Genomic DNA, 14,103 nt, shown 5'->3' on the forward strand with positions numbered 1-14,103 from the left:
TACATACATATATAAACACACAGGTGGCTATTTAAAAAAAAACAATAAAATACAATCATGTTTTCATGCTGTTCTAAAAAACAACTTTGTTGTCAAGAAAATCCCTCTGCTGCAAGTAACCGTCGATGATGCACACAGCTGACTGCTAAAAAATACAAAAAAAATGAACATGTTTGTACATGTCATGTATGCAGAAATAGAAGTCTGAGGACCTTTTGAGCTCCTCAACTTCATGCAGTTTCTTTGGCGTCTGACTTTGTGTCTTAGGGGTTATCCTGAAGTGGTATGGTCTCATATATAGGAGAAGTAGGCTGTTCATTTCCATGTGCAGGATCAGTGATGTTGTTGCCTCGATTCTTCAAGGAGCCCTTCATATTTTCCCATGCCACAATCACACCAGCCCCGACCCCAGATAAGACGAGCAAACCAGCAAAAAAAATTCCACAATTTGCACTGTAAGGCTCCTTGTAGAGCGGGTTGTGTTCTGGGTCACTTTCTTCCCGGCTGACTGGGTTCTCCATCCTGCAGGTGAAGGTCTTCATACCTGAGTCATCCGTGCTGGTGATGGTGATGTCCTTCCCAGACACCTCCCACTCTCCATCACCCTTCTTCCAGCTGTAGGTGATGGGTTCAGCCTCGGTGGTGTCTGAATCACAGGAGAACCCACAACTCTCAAAATCAGCTCCACAAATCAATGGTCTCAACCATACTTTGGGCTTCTGGACCTTCTCGATCAGTGTTGCATTATATCTCTCACTCTGGACTCTGTCGTTGATCAGCACTGAATACACACCCTCGTCGTCTTTCCTCATGTTGTTGATGATCAGCTGTCCAGTCTCTATGGTGAGGGCTGTTCGTCTTTTAATTCTGGGTTCATAACGAAGAACCAGAACCAGATACTCCACCCACTCGGCCAGCAGATTACCGTTGAACTTCCACAAGATGTTGTTGATGTGTCCCGGAAAAGCAGGCCTCACTTTTAATGTAAGTTCTCCGCCATACGTGAAGTACACCGTAGTTACGGTATCCTCGGTTACAGCGACATTCAGCACCGCCAACAAAAACAACACACACAACCCAGTCAATTTACCCATCATGTCCACGGATCAATACACCACGAGAACAGGGAGGATATCGATCTTCATAGTCAGTAAGACACGACGGTTCTTGTTTAACTCGTCACCCTTCAGCAGTGCGTCCACACCCTTCCTTCCTGCCTTCTGCTGGCTGTTGAAGCAACGGAAACAGATGTCACCATGAAAGACGAGGACCAAGTTCTATTAAAATGAGGCTGGGTCACGCATCATCAACGCGTAAGGACATTTAGTATAAGAACAAAGTGATACAAAACATAAAAAATAAACATGTTACAGATTAAAATCTTAACGACTAAATGCAATTGTGTGTACGTCTTTATGTGTAGACTTTTTGGAAACTGGTCAGAAAATGCTGAAATGTTGGTAATTTAATTACATTCACTTCTGGTGATTAAATCAGCCTTTTCTTTGGTATGGTTTCTTATCAGATATATTCAAAGCTGCTTCACTCACATTATCAATATGTCTGATTGACTTATTTACATCCTCAGGCACACTGCAAAGACTCACTGAGAATATCATATATCTGTTAATATAAGTTTAGTTTTCTCTGATGGTTAACATTCATAGAGATTGTTTTTTTTTTTTTAATTTAGGAGAGTCAAAAGGGATTTTAGTTGCAGAAACACCCACATACATACATACATACATACATACACACAGGTGGCTGTTTAAAAAATAAATAAATAAATAAATAACAAAATACAATAATGTTTTCATGCTGTTCTAAAAAACAACTTTGTTGTCATGAAAATCCCTCTGCTGCAAGTAACCGTCGATGATGCACACAGCTGACTGCTAAAAAATACACAAAACATTAACATGTTTGTACATGTTATGTATGCAGAAATAGAAGTCTGAGGACCTTTTGAGCTACTAAACTTCATGCAGTTTCTTTGGCGTCTGACTTTGTGTCTTAGGGGTTATCTTGAAGTGGTACGTGTAACGTTCTCATATATTGCACTGTCACTAGGATGAGCAGAAAGCTGTACATCTCCATTTTCATGTGCAGGATCAGTGATGTTGGTGTCTCGATTCTTGAAGGGGCATATCTTCTTTTTACATGCCACAACCAAACCAACCACAACCAAAATTCCCAAAGCACCAAAACCGTCGATGATGCACACAGCTGACTGCTAAAAAATACACAAAACATTAACATGTTTGTACATGTTATGTATGCAGAAATAGTAGTCTGAGGACCTTTTGAGCTACTAAACTTCATGCAGTTTCTTTGGCGTCTGACTTTGTGTCTTAGGGGTTATCTTGAAGTGGTATGTGTAACGTTCTCATATATTGCACTGTCACTAGGATGAGCAGAAAGCTGTACATCTCCATTTTCATGTGCAGGATCAGTGATGTTGGTGTCTCGATTCTTGAAGGGGCATATCTTCTTTTTACATGCCACAACCAAACCAACCACAACCAAAATTCCCAAAGCACCAAAAAGTCCCCCAACTGCACGACCAACGACGCTGGGCTCCTTGTAGAGCGGGTTGGGTTCTGGGTCACTTTCTTCCCGGCTGACTGGGTTCTCCATCCTGCAGGTGAAGGTCTTCCCACCTGAGTCATACCTTCTGGTGATGACGATGTCCTTCCTAGACACCTCCCACTCTCCATCTCCCTTCTTCCAGCTGTAGGTGATGGGTTCAGCCTCAGTGGTGTCTGAGTCACAGAAGAACCTACAACTATCAAAATCAGGTTCACAAGTCAATGTCCCTAGAGCTACTTTGGGCTTCTGGACCTTCTTGATCAATTTAGCTCGATATCTCTCACTCTGGACTCCGTCGTTGATCTCCACTGAATACACACCCTCGTCCTCTTTGCTCATCTTGTTGATGATCAGCTGTCCAGTCTCTGTGGTGAGGTTTGCTCGTCCTTTAAGTCTGAGGTAATAACCCTCATCTTCCTCCCACTCAGCCAGCAGATTATCGTTGAATAACCACAAGATGATGTTGATGTGATCCGGAAGAGGAGGCTTCACTTTTAACGTTAGATCTCCGCCATCCGTGAAGTAGACCATAGTTACGGTATCCTCGGTTACAGCGACGTTCAGCACCAACAACAGCACACACAACCCGGTCAGTTTCCCCATCATGTCCACGGATCAATACACCACTGGAAAGATATCGAGCTTCATAGTCAGTAAGAAACAGACGGTTCTATTTTCGCCCCACATCCTTAAGCAGTGCGTTCACACCCTTCCTTCTGCTGGCTGTTGAGGAAACAAAAGCAGAAGTCACTTTGACAGACTGTAGGACCAAAGTTCATGGGAAGGAGGCTGGGTCACGCGCCATCAACGCGTCATATCTCCGGGGGGGTGGTATAGTGTGACAGCCTCACTACTGAGATGCCAGTGTGGATCTGCCATTTATTCCTTCACTGTGTCCTTGAAGGTATCAAGGGAGAAGATGCGTGATGCAGAGCACCTGATGCTGGTGCGCCCTGAGCATAAAAGCCCCAATCAAGCGTTGCTCTGGTCTCTCTCTCTCCTTCACCTGGACTCATCCCTGCCAGAACCTGCCGGGCTGACTTTGTTTGTCTTTTCTTTAGTTTTCACTCACAACACATCACACTCAGATACCTGCACAAAAGAGTTGCTCTTGATTGCTCAAAGGTGGCTGCTGAGCTGTAGCTGTGTCCAGATCTCCCCTTACCCCCCTGACTCCTTCCAATGCAATCGGAGTAATTGTTGGTGATTCTCAAAACCGGATCAGTGGTTTAAAGTTGCAACAGCTCTACAAAACCTTTCTGAAGTGAAACTTTGTTAGCTCATGCCGCAGGGAAGCAAAACAAACACGCAGCAACCTGATAGAAGCTGCACTGGAGAAACCTTTTTCCAAGGCTGAGTTCATCTCCAAGGAGAGATTTACTTGCCTTGAGCAACGTGTTGATGCCCTACAGTCAGACATGTTGTCACTCAGGGAAGAAACCAGTGTACTACAGGCAGACCATGCAACCATGCACAGAAAAGGTACAGCGCACATCGAAATGACTGTCAAAATCACTAACGGCAGTAGAAGTAAAGTTAGCGGACCTTGAAGATCGCAGCAGGAGAAACAACATCTGCGTTCATGAGCTTTCTGAGGGAAAAGAGGGCTTTAATGCCAAACAATACCTCACCACTCAGTTAGTCACATTGTTTTGATTTTCAGTTTCTGGTCAGGTGACCAAGACTATCGCTTGCTGATTGGATGATCTGTGTGACGTCACTACATGACGGTGGCCGCTAAGTGCCAGAAGAGATACACCAAGTTATTTGCGTTTTGAATTACAAGGATATTTTTAGGTTGAAGGGGATTCTCAGTTTGCATGTTTTATTATTCTATGTTCATATTGGGACTACGGGGAGGACGGGACTCTGTGACTGTTCTTTCACAATAATTCACAGACAATTGGGATGCAAATTAATCACACATTTTTTGATCTGTTCAAAATGTACCTTAAAGGCAGATTTGTCAAGTATTTAACATCAACATGGGAGAGGGCATGCCAGCTTTTCCTCGCCAAAATTTAGTATGGAGCTTTATTTAGCGTCCTTCCCGACAAGCTAGTGTGACATGGCATGTTTTCTCGTTTCATATGATGCCAGTATCTTAATAATATCTTAATAACAGTAAAAAGCCTTTATTGTTGTGGCTAATTTATTAAAAAAGCCAAAACCAATTTTCATTCACATATCTTGAGGTCAAAGGTCAAGGGACCCCTTTGAAAATGGCCATGCCATTTTTCCTCACCAAAATTCAGCGTAAGTTTGAAGCGTTATTTATCCTCCTTCGCAACATAGTATGACATGGTTGGCACCAATAGATTGTAGGTTTTCTAGTTTCATATGATACTAGTATCTTCACTCTAGCTTTAAAATTGAGCCCGCTACAACCTAAAAATCACAAGTTGCGTTAACATGAGGTTCAAGGTTCAATCTTGAAACTTGAAAACAACTGCCTGGAAAATAATCTGACCACAAGGTCCAAATTTCCATTGATTCAAAACATATTCCTTTTTCCCACAAACCCCCCCAAAAAAGACAAACATAATTTGGACAAAAACAGGAGCCCATAGTGTACCACCATCTTTTAAATATATATTTCATTCATGAACAAAAAAACATTATTGTGAATGACCCAGTTTGTCAATTTCAGTAGGAAATCAGAGGAGTGTGTGGAGTTCCCTCTGTCTGAAAGGTTAAAGCAAGTAGCCCCTCCTGGTGGTCAATATTTGTATATAAACTTTCTAAATCCTTGGTGACAAGGAAATGGGACCGGATATCAGTCAAAGTGGCAATCCTATTCAACACATCAGTGGTGTCCTCAATAAAGGATAGTAGTTTTCTTACCAAAGGTTTAATAAAGGAATCAATATATTTAGAAGTGGGTTCTGTGACAGTACCATTACCTGATATGATAGAACGGCCAGGAGGGTTATCTTTAGGCCCCTTGTGCACTTTGGGGAGTAGGTAAAAAGCAGCAATAACAGGGTGTTCAACTGTTAGAAAACAAATTCATCATCATTTCAATAGAACATCATGTGTTCTTTCACAGTTTTTCTCATTCGCTTTGGCTCAATTCTCAAATGAGAATTATTTTTTTCAAAACAATGAGCTCAAATCTCTAAACAATTAGTTTGTCGTTCACAACAGATTCAAATTGTTCATTCATTCAAGCAAACTGCACATAAAGTACAAAAGAGTCAGTACAATAACCACTTGCACATGGATCAAAACTGATGAGTTGTTTCTCAGTGAAATTGTCGTCTTCTTCACAACTTCTAAACAATCTTTCATCGTTTGAGCCGTCACATGCAAAATGATCCATTCAATTATCAAAATCTGTCAGACATGCATGTATACTCCATAAATATCTATGACGAGGAGGTACAGTTTGTTGTTTTTGAACTGAACTACTTCAGAGGCCTGTACTACGAAGCAGGATTTGCGGTTATCGAGGTAACTTCAGGGTTAACTCTGGGTTTTCTGTACTACGAAGCTGGGTCACTTCTTATCGAGGTAGATCTCCATGGTAACTGATGCTGAACAGCTAACCTGCTCAGGAGCAGGTTATGTTCCAGATAAGAGATCAACTCGTATGAAATCACCTCCTACTGACCAATCAGAGCTCAGTGCGGTGATTGTATGATAATATCACACACATATGAAGAAGTTTAAGTCATAATCCAGACTAAAAAAACACAGTTTAAACTGACAAATACAGGAATGACAGCTGACTTTATGCTGTGGGTGTTTACAGCTTTGAATTATATTTTTATATTTATCTTTTTTTACTTCCTCTTGAGTCCTTTTCACACCGTCAAAGAGGGAGGAAGCAGGTGACAGGATGTTTAAATACTCATAGATGCCTGCTGAACCATGAAGGTTAAAAATAAGTGTATCCCATTTATCTATTATTCTCGTAAACGCTATTTATATTTAGACAAGTTTACTTTACTTTTCAGTTTTCCGTTAAATTAATAAATCTGTTAATTTACGCATTCACACATCGGGAGTATTTTCTTTCACCAGCTATTCCTGCATTTAGCAGCTTCAACTGTGTTACTTTTAGTCTGATTAAGTGTTTAACTTCGTATTTGTCTAATATAGTTTGCTCTTTGTTAAATGTGTCTGCGCGTCAGTAGACTAGTCCGTGTCTGTGATTGGTCAGATGCTGCAAACACCGCCTCGTTCATGTGAACGCGCTCACAGCCAGATTGGAAAACCCTGGGTTGAGTTACTGAGTTGATAACCAGCTTCGTAGTACAGTTCAGCGAGATCTCGTTTGTTAGGTTAAGTGAAGCCAGATAACGAGAAGATACCCTGGGTATGTTGAACTCGCTTCGTAGTGCAGGCCTCAGGTTTTTTTCATTGTTGCAGGGTTGTTGTTGTTGTTGTTGTTGTTGTTGTTGTTGTTGTTGTTGTTTTTGTTGTTGTTGTTGTTGTTGTTGTTTTTTGGCATGGATGTAATTTTGTGGCAAAATTTCTGTTCAATACATTGCTGCACGGATAAATTGACTGTATACATACAAATGTGCATATCCATTTTCTGAGTAAATCTTACATTTATATACATTTATATTATTTGTATTTGACCTACTGACTACACATTCAGCTAGACAAAACTGACTTTCTTGTATCGTACAGTATAAGCAGTCAGTGTCAATAAAAAGTAGAACAAAACAGAGATTTGTATATAAAAATCATTTCCAGGGTTGACTGTCATGGGGGAAATCATCTCCACATTTTGACCAGGACGGCTCACACGATGACAAAATTACTTTTCATTTTGGTGGCCAATTTGCTGAAACAATAACAAGGTTTAGGAGCATGAATGAAGTGTTTTGGGTGAGTTACTACCTTTTGCAAACATGCAATAGAGTTGTAATGTCCCATGAAGCAGTTGTGAAGGCTGCACTTTCAGTTTAGAGAAAGTTAAGACTGTTTTGAGAAATGAGCCAAAGCTGAGCAGCTTACTGTAAGTCCAACACAGGTTTTGCTGTTCAATGTATTTTTCTTTGGATAATACAACTACAGCGCCACCCTTATCCGCTGGACGAATACTGATGTCTTTATTATTAGAAAGTTCATTCAAGGCTAAGTGCTCTTTGTTAGATAAATACTGTAGGATTTGGAAGTGAAAGGGTTAGCAAGGGCCTATTTTTATTATTTTTAGTTAGCCTGTAACACGGTCACACATCAGAACATTTACCAGTATGGCATATTATTATTCACCATAAATGCTTTGAATGAGTGAACGGTTATATGGATGCTGTTCTACCGGGGGTATTTTATCACTATGATCTATCTTCAGATACAGAGAAATGACGACCGGTGGTAGAAAATACACTTACTCTAGTGTACTTAAGTAAAATTTTAACATTCTTGTACTTAGTACTTAGTACTTCTATTCCACTTGTTACATCTTAGAGGGATTTTTTTTACTGCACTACATTTGATACCTTTGGTTACTTTGCAGATTAATAATACAACATATAAACCAAACTAATAAAGATCTGAGTGCCTGTTGATTACACCACCTGATACAGGCTACTTCTACTGTAAAGTTGGGCTCAGTCTGCAGTGGCAGGTTCCTATAAGTGCCAGTAGGGGGCACTATAAGACTATTGGTAACTTGTAAACAGACATTCGAGAATGATATAAAATACAGGTGGGACACAGTGAGATGTATACAGTATAATGTAACGCTGTAGATTTCTCCTAATTTACCAAAAGTCAGCATTATATAATGCATCATTTGCATATTTAAAGATAACATTTCAGAAAACTTGTAATACAAAAAAAATCTCTTAATGTAAGTAATCAACTGGGGAAGTTTCATGGTGATATGTTAGTTAAAGAAAACCTATTCACCTGTAGTGTATTGCAAAATGTATGGACTTTAACAATACATATCTTTGAAGGCCAAAATGAACAACAACCCTTTATGTTTTTATTTATTTATTTTATTTTTCCATGTTTCGGTGTATGTATTATGGTTTTATTATTATTTTAAATGTATGTGTGTGCATGTATGTACATATATATATATATATATATATATATATATGCATATGTGGGTGTATGTATGTATGTATATATATATATATATATATATTTCTTTTTTACGAATTATTTATTATTACTATTATTATTGTTATTTCTTTTATCTATTTATTTATTTATTTTTCTCTCTTTGTGATTACTTAATGTAATTCCATGTGCAAGTTGCCAAATCTTCCATGTGTACCACATTATCCAAAGGTCAAGGGCAGGGGTCAGCAACCTTTACTATCAAAAGAGCCATTTTAGGCAAAACGAACAAAAAAAAAATCTGTCTGGAGCCGCAAAACATTTGATCATTGTGATGAAGGTAACACAGTTTATAGTCTAAGTATATAGTATATAAGTCTAATGCCGTGAGGGCCAAAGAGACAATGTCTGACAGAGTATTAGGGGTCACAGTGAGGGAAAAACATCTGAGATATCCAGAATAAAGTCATAATATTACAAGAATAAAGTCATAACTTTACGAGAAAAAAATTAAATAACACGTAAAAATACTACTTTATAATATTATGACTTTATTCTCATAATGTTATGACTTTATTCTTGAAATCTTAGATTTTTTTTCCTCAATGTGGCCCTAATACTCTGTCGTACCGTCGTACCATAGACCTTCAACAATGATAAATAATAATGAAAATATAAACAAAAAACAGTTATTCATTTCCATGTTTATAAATCCACAGGGAGCCACTGGAGAGGAGCTGAAGAGCCTCATGTGGCTCCAGAGCTGCAGGTTGCTGACCCCTGGTCTAGGATAATATAGTTCCAAATATGTAAATTAGTTACTTTATAGTTTTGCCGTTGTGCTATACCTTTTGTAAATAATAAAACAACAAATAGAAATGTTTAACATAAAAACAGTCCCAGATCAAATGTACACTAAAGTGTGTCCACATACCTTTGGCTACATAGTGTAGGTTCTCCCTTTTTGGTTTAGTTCCTACGGAGCCTCCCTAGACCCCTAGAAGAAAGTTTTTATTATCTCGTTCCCTCGAGTTACTTCCTAGAGCACTTCATCCAATCATTCCTGACTGTCTACACGTTGCTGATGTACAGAGCCCCCCTAGATGATGTACTTCGGTAAAGTTGGAAAGATATTGACAGATTCAAACTTCCTGGATCAATAACTCATAACCAAAACGTTGTTAAAACACAAACAACGGCTCTTTCTAACCGTAGTGAGGTAGATAACGAGCTATAACCTCATTCTAATCAACACATAACACATAATATTGGTCTCTATGTGCAGCCGGCTGAGAGACGAGAGGTCAGGGACCGTCTACAAAGTGCAACGCCGAAAAGAGAAAAATATTCATTAACTTCAGTATTATACAGTGTAGTACCACCAACATCACTTCACACATCTTTTTTTGGACTGCATTATCATTTATGGATTTAAGTTCAAGACAAAAAAGACAAACTCCAATTATATTATGGCACTGACAGAAAAACAAATGTATAGAAATTAACAACCAACTAACTGACAGTGTTTATTATAAGAATAAAAAGCTAAATATAAAAACAGATCCAATATGATATCCTGATGTCTTCTCTACGAAAGAACTTTAAGAGCTTTTTTTTGGACTGCATTATCATTTCTGGAGAGTTTAATAACCCTTTAAATAATAACGTCAATTTTGATGATTGTTTACTGTCAAAAGTAATTTATCAAGTAAAAACTACAAAATGATCTGGCTGCCACTTCACAAATGTGGAGATTTTACTACTTTTCTATCACTGTAAATTGAATATATTTTAGTTTTTGACTGCTGGTTGTATAAAACAAGAGACAGTTGGAAGTATGAAGATTGACATCTATGGTTACCGTCTAAATTGTTCAGGTTGTTATTTTTAGAAAATATTTTTATATCAATATTTACAATAATGCACAAAGTTTGATGAAAATGAATTTAAAAATATGTATTTATTTATATATATGAATGTTACTGAAATGTTGCGGTAAGGACATTTAGTATAAGAACAAAGTGATACAAAACATAAAAAATAAACATGTTACAGATTAAAATCTTAACGACTAAATGCAATAGCGTGTACGTCTTTATGTGTAGACCTTTTGGAAACTGGTCAGAAAATGCTGAAATGTTGGTAATTTAATTACATTCACTTCTGGTGATTAAATCAGCCTTTTCTTTGGTATGGTTTCTTATCAGATATATTCAAAGCTGCTTCACTCACATTATCAATATGTCTGATTGACTTATTTACATCCTCAGGCACACTGCAAAGACTCACTGAGAATATCATATATCTGTTAATATAAGTTTAGTTTTCTCTGATGGTTAAAATTCATAGAGATTGTTTTTTTTTTTAATTTAGGAGAGTCAAAAGTGATTTTAGTTGCAGAAACACCCACATACATACATACATACATACATATATAAACACACAGGTGGCTGTTTAAAAAAAAATAAAAAATAAAAAATACAATTAATTTGTTCTAAAAAACAACTTTGTTCTTTTGAAAATCCCTCTGCTGCAGGTAACAGTCAATGAAGCACACAGCTGACTGCTAAAAAATACACAAAAAAATTACATGTTTGTACATGTCATGTATGCAGAAATAGAAGTCTGAGGACTATTTGAGCTACTCAACTTCATGCAGTTTCTTTGGCGTCTGACTTTGTGTCTTGTGGGTTAGCCTAAAGTGGTATGGTCTCAGCTGTCTTAGGTGAACTGTCACTAGGAGGAGAAGTTGGCTGTACATTTCCATTTGTAGAATCAGGGATGTTGAGGCTTCATTTATTGAAGGGGCCTAACTTCTTTATCCATGCCACACCAACACCCCCAGCCGCAACCACAGCTAAGAGCACACCAAAAAAAATACCCACCCCCTTTGCAGCATTGTTGTCTGGCTCAGTAGGCTCCTTGTAGAGCAGGATGGGTTCGGGGTCACTTTCTTCCTGGCTGACTGGGTTCTTCATCCTGCAGGTGAAGTTCTTCCCACCTGAGTCATACCTTCTGGTGATGACGATGTCCTTCCCAGACACCTCCCACTCGCCATCTCCCTTCTTCCAGCTGTAGGTGATGGGTTCAGCCTCAGTGGTGTCTGAGTCACAGAAGAACCTACAACTATCAAAATCAGGTTCACAAGTCAATGTCCCTAGAGCTACTTTGGGCTTCTGGACCTTCTTGATCAATTTAGCTTGATATCTCTCACTCTGGACTCTGTTGTTGATCTCCACTGAATACACACCCTCGTCCTCTTTGCTCATCTTGTTGATGATCAGCTGTCCAGTCTCTGTGGTGAGGTTTGCTCGTCCTTTAAGTCTGAGGTTATAACTCTTATCTTCCACCCACTCAGCCAGCAGATTATCGTTGAATAACCACACGATGATGTTGATGTGATCCGGAAGAGGAGGCCTCACTTTTAACGTTAGATCTCCACCATCCGTGAAGTACACCGGTGTTACAGTATCCTCGGTTACAGCGACGTTCAGCACCAACAACAGCACACACAACCCGGTCAGTTTCCCCATCATGTCCACGGATCAATACACCACGGGGAGGATATCAATCTTAATAGTCAGTAAGAAACGACGGTTCTTGTTTAGCTCGCCACCCTTCAGCAGTGCGTTCACACCCTTCCTTCCTGCCTTCTGCTGGCTTTTGAGAAAACGAAAGCAGAAGTCACCATGAAGTTCTGTTAAAAGGAGGCTGGGTCACGCGCCATCAACGCGTCATATCTCCGGGGGGGTGGTATAGTGTGACAGCCTCACTACTGAGATGCCAGTGTGGATTTGCCATGTATTCCTTCCCTGTGTCCTTGAAGGTATCAAGGGAGAAGATGCGTGATGCAGAGCACCTGATGCTGGTGCGCCCTGAGCATAAAAGCCCCAATCAAGCGTTGCTCTGGTCTCTCTCTCTCCTTCACCTGGACTCATCCCTGCCAGAACCTGCCGGGCTGACTTTGTTTGTCTTTTCTTTAGTTTTCACTCACAACACATCACACTCAGATACCTGCACAAAAGAGCAGTTGCTCTTGATTGCTGAGCATTATTCAGTGGTTGTTGGAGGAGACAAGCGCAATAAAGAAAATATTAAAGAGTCTATCAAATCTAAATTAATCAAAATAGGAATTATGCCCGGAGATGAAGAGAAGTCTCCTCCAAGTCCTACTGCTGTGTCCTTTCAGACTCAGGGACTAACTTTTGAGCAACAGAAGGAGATTCTGATGTTGCAGCTTGAACATGACAAAATGAAACATGAACTGGAAGTTAAAAAGCAAATTGAAGTAGAGAGAATCCGTCAGTAAGGAGACCCCCTAGACCCTAGACCTCCCTAGACCCCTAGACCTCCCTAGACCCCAAGACCCCCTAGGCCCCTAGACCCCCTAGACCCCTAGACCCCCTATACCCCTAGACACCCTAGACCCCCTAGACCCCTAGACCCCCTAGACAAGGAAATGGGACCGGAGTCACACATCAGTGGTGTCCTCAATAAAGGATGGTAGTTTTCTTACCAAAGGTTTAATAAAGGAATCAATATATTTAGAAGTGGGTTCTGTGAGAGTACCATTACCTGATATAATAGAACGGCCAGGAGGGTTATCTTTAGGCCCCTTGTGCACTTTGGGGAGTAGGTAAAAAGCAGCAATAACAGGGTGTTCAACCGTTAGAAAACCAAATCCATCATCATTTCAATAGAACATCATGTGTTCTTTTACAGTTTTTCTCATTCGCTTTGGCTCAATTCTCAAATGAGAATTATTTTTTTCTAAACAATGAGCTCAAATCTCTAAACAATTAGTTTGTCGTTCACAACAGATTAAAATGTTGTATTCATTCAAGCAGATGTCTTTGCACGTGTGTATAGAAGAGTCAGTACAATAACCACTTGCACGTCTTGCTGATCAAAACTGATGAGTTGTTTCTCAGTGATGAGAAACAACAAGTTGTTGTTTTTTGGCATGGATGTCATTTGTGGCAAAATTTCTGTTCAACACATTGCTGCACAAAAAAATTAACTGTACACATACATACAAATGTGCATATCCTTTTTCTGTGTAACTCTTACATTTATATACATTTATATTATTTGTATTTGACCTACTGTTGAAATGGGAATCTGAAAAGCTCAGTGCGATACACATTCAACTAGACCAAAAACTGACTTTCTTGTATCGTACAGTATAAGCAGTCAGTGTCAATAAAAAGTAGAACAAAACAGAGATTTGTATATAAAAAAACATTTCCAGGGTTGACTGTCATGGGGAAAAATCATCTACACATTTTGACTCACACGATGACAAAATTACTTTTCATTTTGGTGGCCAATTTACTGAAACAATAACAAGGTTTAGGAGCATGAATGAAGTGTTTTGGGTGAGTTACTACCTTTTGCAAACATGCAATAGAGTTGTAATGTCCCATGAAGCAGTTGTGAAGGCTGCACTTTCAGTTTAGAGAAAGTTAAGACTGTTTTGAGAAATGA

General features: G+C 39.2%; 3 protein-coding genes across 6 annotated transcripts in view; all 3 read right to left on the reverse strand.

Annotated features, from left to right (window-relative positions):
* LOC119495393 (SLAM family member 9-like) lies at nucleotides 1-12,548 on the reverse strand. 4 transcript variants are annotated; one of them, XM_037781793.1, is made up of 2 exons: nucleotides 11,799-12,548; nucleotides 1-725 (listed from the first exon to the last, which is right to left on the reverse strand). In XM_037781793.1, the coding sequence occupies exons 1-2, from the start codon at nucleotides 12,150-12,152 to the stop codon at nucleotides 264-266; spliced, it is 816 nt and encodes a 271-aa protein (XP_037637721.1). In that variant the 5' UTR covers nucleotides 12,153-12,548; the 3' UTR covers nucleotides 1-263. The 4 variants fall into 4 exon arrangements, with proteins under 4 accessions (XP_037637721.1, XP_037637720.1, XP_037637722.1 ...); XM_037781792.1 differs by having other exon boundaries at nucleotides 1-972; nucleotides 12,034-12,546; XM_037781794.1 differs by lacking the exon at nucleotides 11,799-12,548 and adding an exon at nucleotides 2,842-3,398.
* Nucleotides 10,889-14,103, reverse strand: part of LOC119495397 (SLAM family member 9-like) — a 21,530-nt gene continuing 18,315 nt past the window's right edge. Inside the window, exon 3 of the mRNA XM_037781798.1 lies at nucleotides 10,889-11,425. Within this exon, the coding sequence (XP_037637726.1) occupies nucleotides 11,409-11,425 (17 nt within the window). The 3' untranslated portion in view covers nucleotides 10,889-11,408. The remainder of the gene's footprint in view (nucleotides 11,426-14,103) is intronic.
* Nucleotides 10,889-14,103, reverse strand: part of LOC119495396 — a 7,036-nt gene continuing 3,821 nt past the window's right edge. Inside the window, exon 2 of the mRNA XM_037781797.1 lies at nucleotides 10,889-11,798. Within this exon, the coding sequence (XP_037637725.1) occupies nucleotides 11,409-11,798 (390 nt within the window). The 3' untranslated portion in view covers nucleotides 10,889-11,408. The remainder of the gene's footprint in view (nucleotides 11,799-14,103) is intronic.

The sequence above is a fragment of the Sebastes umbrosus genome, chromosome 10 (assembly GCF_015220745.1).
Source record: "Sebastes umbrosus isolate fSebUmb1 chromosome 10, fSebUmb1.pri, whole genome shotgun sequence".
Lineage (NCBI taxonomy): Eukaryota > Metazoa > Chordata > Actinopteri > Perciformes > Sebastidae > Sebastes > Sebastes umbrosus.